Raw genomic sequence first — 6,382 nt, forward strand, 5'->3', positions numbered from 1 at the left:
AGAAGAGATACTAACCAGAGGTAAGGAGCATGTCGAGCAATAAAGGCAAATGCAAAGATGGAATAAAAATGGGAAAGACAAAATGAAATTTTGCGAGTCTAACTCAAGATTAGGTGCCGACATCTAAAAGAGAAACTTAGTTTTGAGAAAAGAAATAGAGGAAATATGAGAGTTGATAAAGACATTGGGGTTATCTTTTCAGAAAAAGGAGGATGTGATCAAAAAATTGATTAAGTTAGAAGCTGTTGAAGAATGGGGTAAACAGCAGAACCAAAAGAGACTCACTGAGTAACCAGGAGTAGGATCATAAATGATGTGGGGAGTAAGGGGGTGAGAGGGGGATTAACAATAATGTGATTGGGAAGGGGAGAATGGTGAAGTTAAAGGAAGGGAGAAATGAGAGATGATCGAGTACAAAGGAAATAAAGAGGTAGGAGTGAAGGAGGAGAGGTAATGAAAAAGGAGATAGTAGAAGGAGAGGATTAGGAATGCTAATGAGTAATCTAGATAAGTGAAGGGGGAAGGTAAATGCAGACAATAGTTCCTTATGGGCTTGTAAACCGTGAGTGCTCTTTACTTTACCATGAACCTGTATTTTGTGATACTCTCGTTTAAGCCTACTTAGTTTCTTCAATGAATTTGCTATATGCTATTTTGCTGTTAACTACTTTTTGAGCAGTTGATAACTTTTGTAATTGTTGAGGACTCTTATACTCCAAAACTAGTGTTTTTATGCCACTGGAAGTCTTTCAACATCATGATTCAAGACTTATGATGGCATACTAACTTATGTGATCTCAATAAAATATCACTTTTAAAAAAAAAGTAATTAAACAATACAAAGAAATTCCATTAAAATCAAAGAGGGCACACCAACCACCCTTCAAAAGTAATATATATATATTATACATTATTGTTCTTTAACCTTTTAAAGTAATTAAACAATATAGAGAAATTCCATTACGGTTTAAGGATCAAAAGACCAACCACCCTTCAAAAGCTATATATATATATAGATAGATAGATAGATAAATAAAAATACATTATTGTTCTTTAACTTTTTAAAGTAATTAAACACTATAGAGAAATTCCAGTGAGGCTTTAGGATCAATGAGGGCACACCAACCACCCTTCAAAAGGACTATATATATATATAGATAGATAGATAAAAATGCATTATTGTTCTTTAACCTTTTAAAATAATTAAACGACATAGAGAAATTTCATTGAGTGTTTAGGATAAAAAAGGGCACACCAACCATCCTTTAAAAGCACTATATATATATATATATATATACATAGATATGTGGTGCACTGGATTCTTTTATGTCATTATGGAATACTCACATAGAAATTCCTCTTGTCCCGAACCTAATATCGAATATCCATAACATGTCTAGATTAACTAATTCAAATAGAAAAGAGAATATTCTCAAAAAGAGAAGGGAAGGGGGCGCAAAAAAGGTGGTTGGTTACCTAACAAAATGAAGTATTCTCATTCATCAGTTAGTCTTGGGTAAGAAGTTAGTTGATAATGCTGATCAAACTACCATTTAAGCAATCTTTAAATTACCCTGATACTTAATTACTTGCATTATATTTTAATAATTTTTCTCAAAATTTTCTCTGTATGTATTGTAAACACTGTAAAATTTATGGTGAAAAACCAAAATAATAAAATGAACTAGAATCACATTACGTAGGGGAAGGTTTGACAATGGAAAATTTCTAAGAAGACTTTCTAAAATTCATGGTCAGCTTCCAGTTTTCAAAGCATCATACTTTTGATGTCTAAGGGTCCAGGAAATACAAAATTCAATGAAATAATAATCAAACACGCTTTCTTTCCTTGTTGCTTTACCGGCTACCACTATCTGAACATGAAGATTCTGTTCAATGAATTCTGCAGCAAACCCAATTTGCCGTTTCTCATTCCAACTATCAACTACAATGTTTTTATGACTGGATTATATGTGTGTATATCTATATATATATATATATATATATATATATAATTCCTTTTTTTTAATAATAATAATAGAAGTAAATGTAGTAAATGTCCCAAATTTGTTAAGCACAAAGTTTATCTATTTTGACTCAAATCTGGAAATTAGACCAAACAATTATGTATATACATTAAAAAAAATGACACACCAACTGATGTTGCCACGTAAGCAAAAAGTAGGGTCCATCTGACATGGTAAAAATCAGAAAGGTAAGCTGTCACTATGTAGGCTCTTCCACCTACCCAACACCGAGAGAGTGGCCAAATTTGACCGCTTGGGAGACTGACGCTCTTAAATTTAGGACCCTTCGCTATATATTATATATATATATATATATTTGTTAAAACCCCAAGTACCCATTTGTCTATTTTCTTCAAAAACCCAGATCTTTGATTTCATTGCTGGGTTTTTTCGGTGTCTTTTTTTAGCAGAATCATAGAAAAAAGTGACTTTTTGAGGTTTGGGTTCTTTTTCTTATGTTGAATTTCAATAAAGTTTGAAAATATTTATTTGTTTGTTGCATCCCAGCATGTATTTATTTTCAAAATATTGGTTTTTTGTTGTTAATTATGAAAAGTAGTTGTCTTTCTGTATTTTACTTCAGAATTGCTGATCTGGGTTTGGTGGCTATCTTCCTGGTTGATTGATTTTTTTTTCTATTGTTAATTAGTTGTAGTTTTTATTAGTTTGTGCTTTAGATTTGTGTGAATCCAAAGTTTGAGTTGCTATTAAAAGTGGTTTAGATTTGGGATAGGCATGTATGATTTAAGAAGTCTCTGTTTCAATATTTTGTAGTCTGAGTTTGCAAAAAATGGAACCCTATTCTGGATGAAATGTTTTGTCAAATTTTTTCTTCAATTCTTTTGGTTGGACTGTTTCTAATTGCAAATAATCTGGTGATCTTAGAGAAGTTAGGGATAGCATATGATATACCTTTGATTATCCAAGGAGATTTTCGTTGATCCATTTGTTGAATCTGCTATAAGAGAGTATAGTTTTTCTTCTTAAAGTCTTTTTGGGCTTTTTCTTTTGACTCTTATAAATTGCCGGAACCTACCTTTCCTTTTATGTCAATATAATTATTAGTTTTTGAATCTGTTAACTTTAGAGGTAACTATGACACAATCATTTTTTTTTTGGTTGTTTAATCCGTGTTATTTGTAAAACAGTCAACTTTGTATGTACGAGATCTTAAAATGTTAACCAAGTTGGTAAAATTTTATATATAAGTGTTCGTAGAAGATCCCAGTAGCTTAGTTGGTTAAGTTTTTGGTGATTTTATCATGGACCTGCTGTTGATTTCTGCCTTAAGAAGGGATGGGGAATTATGAGAATTGGGAGGTCTACCTTTGATCTGTAGCTCAACCTTTGGACCAAAAAAGATAAAAGGAGTTTTTACAATGTGAGGCTCACGTTTTATTGGTTAACCTTATCTTGAAGGTTTCAAAGATTCTGTGCAGATATGGTTATATTTAAGTTTTCGAGGACATCATCCAGAGTCATTGCTGGCTTATTAAAAAAAGAAAAATCTTAAAAGTTATTTTCTCACCTTAGATATTTCTTTCGTTGTTGTCAAATCTTTTTCCTTTTTTTTTTGGGCTAACTCACTAATGATGTCAAAATTGAACAGGGAGAAATATGGCTCCACCTACAAGAATAGGACTTGCTGGTTTGGCTGTTATGGGCCAAAATCTTGCACTTAACATTGCCGAGAAAGGCTTCCCCATTTCTGTTTATAACCGAACTACTTCTAAAGTTGATGAGACTGTTGAAAGAGCTAAACAGGAAGGAGATTTGCCTGTATTTGGTTTCCATGATCCTGAATCTTTTGTTCAGTCGATCCAAAAACCTCGAGTGATAATCATGCTTGTTAAGGCAGGGGCTCCCGTTGATCAAACCATTAAGACTCTCTCTAAGTACATGGAGAAAGGTGATTGTATCATAGATGGTGGCAACGAGTGGTATGAAAACACTGAGAGGCGGGCAAAAGCTATGGCTGAACTGGGTTTGTTATACCTTGGAATGGGAGTTTCAGGTGGTGAAGAAGGTGCACGAAATGGTCCCTCTTTGATGCCTGGAGGGTCATTTGAAGCTTACAAATACATCGAAGACATTCTTCTTAAGGTTGCAGCTCAAGTTCCAGATAGTGGCCCCTGTGTGACTTACATTGGCAAAGGAGGATCTGGTAATTTTGTCAAGATGGTTCATAATGGAATTGAATATGGTGATATGCAGCTGATTGCAGAGGCTTATGATGTGCTGAAATCTGTTGGAAAATTATCGAACAAAGAACTACACTGTGTTTTCTCAGAATGGAATAAGGGGGAGCTTTTGAGCTTCTTGATTGAAATCACTGCTGATATATTTGGAATTAAGGATGACAAGGGAGATGGTTATTTAGTTGATAAGGTTTTGGACAAAACTGGCATGAAGGGTACTGGTAAATGGACTGTACAGCAAGCAGCTGATTTGTCTGTTGCAGCTCCCACAATTGCAGCTTCTTTGGATTCAAGGTTCCTTAGTGGATTGAAGGAGGAAAGAGTTGAAGCTGCTAAAGTCTTCAAATCAGGAGGACTTGGTGATGTCTTGACTGAGCAAACTGTGGACAAGGCAAGATTAATTGATGATGTAAGGCAAGCTCTCTATGCATCCAAGATTTGCAGTTATGCTCAGGGCATGAATCTCATTCGTGAAAAAAGCATTGAGAAGGGTTGGGACTTGAAATTGGGGGAACTGGCTAGGATATGGAAGGGAGGTTGTATCATCCGAGCTATTTTTCTGGACAGAATCAAGAAGGCTTATGATAGAAACCCTGACCTTGCAAACCTTCTTGTTGATCCAGAGTTTGCAAAGGAAATCATTGACAGACAATCTGCTTGGAGAAGAGTTGTTTGCCTTGCTATAAACTCAGGTATTAGCACTCCTGGCATGTCATCCAGTCTTGCTTATTTTGACACCTATAGGAGGGAACGAGTACCAGCTAATATGGTTCAAGCTCAACGAGATTATTTTGGTGCCCATACTTATGAAAGGATTGATATGGAGGGTTCTTTCCACACTGAATGGTTCAAGATTGCCAAACAGCTAAAAAATTGAGTCTACTCCAGCTTGTACTCTTCAGGACTCCCAATAAGTATAATAACGTCTGCTCTGGCCTCTATGCTAGACAGAGCTACACCATGATTATTTCTTTGAAATTTATCTTAAACCTCATTTCTCGAATCCAGCTGCGAATTTAGACTGTCTTTCTGTGTTAGAGTGCTGCTGCTTTTAGTTTGTCTTTCGATGTGGGTATGAATCAAGTCTGTGGCCCCATTTTTGGCTTTAATGTGATATTTCACCCAATGTGAGTCACTGTTGGTAATCAGATGTCCGAACCTAAAGTTATAAGAGAAGGTTAATTTTTGTTTTTCTTGATTGACTTTTGTTCTGTTTTCTTTATTGATTTGTCTAATTTTACTGTCGGATATCAATGCATCCTTGGGTTAAGGCACAGGGTCATTACTTATGCAGAATATTGCATAGTTTCATTCTCGAACTCTCCAGCTATCAAATATCTTCTGAAACTTAAAATCAAAAGTTTCAGTAAATGAAACAGTCAAACCATTCCATACTAAACTATTCGCATGGTGCAATGGGCATTTTGTCTCATCTAATCTTAGTATACCAGTTTACTTGCTGCAGACACCATTTTATAAATTAGTCATATTTTATTGTCATTTTTATTTTTAGTATTTATCTAGGCATTGGTATGTGTCCGGTCCAACTTAAGGCTTAGTCTTTAAGAGCACTTTGGGCCTTATAGTTCAGTAAACAAAGGAAAGTCCAATGCTCAAGCCGTAAACAAGTTTATCAAAGATAATTAGGACTAAAAAGGATCAAAGCACAAACACAGCTAAAACAAGATTAAGACAAACTCAACGGAAGAACAATATGGAAAAATAAAAGGAAACAAATAATTAGAGAAAAAGAAGAATAAAAAACAAATGAACAGTGGCTAGCTTTGCATGGCAACAAAGCCATGTCCAGCTAGCCTTGCGCAACTATCAGTGCGCTCGGATACCCTGCCAAGCACGATATTCTCATGCTTGGTCGGGTGAATCAGCAAGGTGAGGTGGCTGTACGGCTCCACACCCCGCTCCTCTCTACCATGAGGCAGAGCCAATCGTGGGTGTAAAAGCCCATGATCTCCAAAACAAAAAGGGCATTTTGGAGAAGCTGAAACCCTAGAAAAAAAAAATTAAGAAACCCTAACAAAAAAAAACCTAAGTTTTTACGTACCAACCAATATATATCCAAAATACATTAAATAAACAAAAAAAAACGAAAAGGAAAAAGAAAAAAATAAAGAAAGAAAGAAACAAATAAGAAGTAAT

General features: G+C 35.0%; 1 protein-coding gene across 1 annotated transcript; it reads left to right on the forward strand.

Moving 5' to 3' along the window:
* LOC18601816 (6-phosphogluconate dehydrogenase, decarboxylating 1) lies at positions 2,340 to 5,423 on the forward strand. Its single transcript, XM_007032886.2, has 2 exons — positions 2,340 to 2,464; positions 3,637 to 5,423. Exon 2 carries the CDS (start codon positions 3,645 to 3,647, stop codon positions 5,100 to 5,102), a length of 1,458 nt encoding a protein of 485 aa, XP_007032948.1. The 5' UTR covers positions 2,340 to 2,464; positions 3,637 to 3,644; the 3' UTR covers positions 5,103 to 5,423.

Source organism: Theobroma cacao, chromosome 4 (assembly GCF_000208745.1).
Source record: "Theobroma cacao cultivar B97-61/B2 chromosome 4, Criollo_cocoa_genome_V2, whole genome shotgun sequence".
Lineage (NCBI taxonomy): Eukaryota > Viridiplantae > Streptophyta > Magnoliopsida > Malvales > Malvaceae > Theobroma > Theobroma cacao.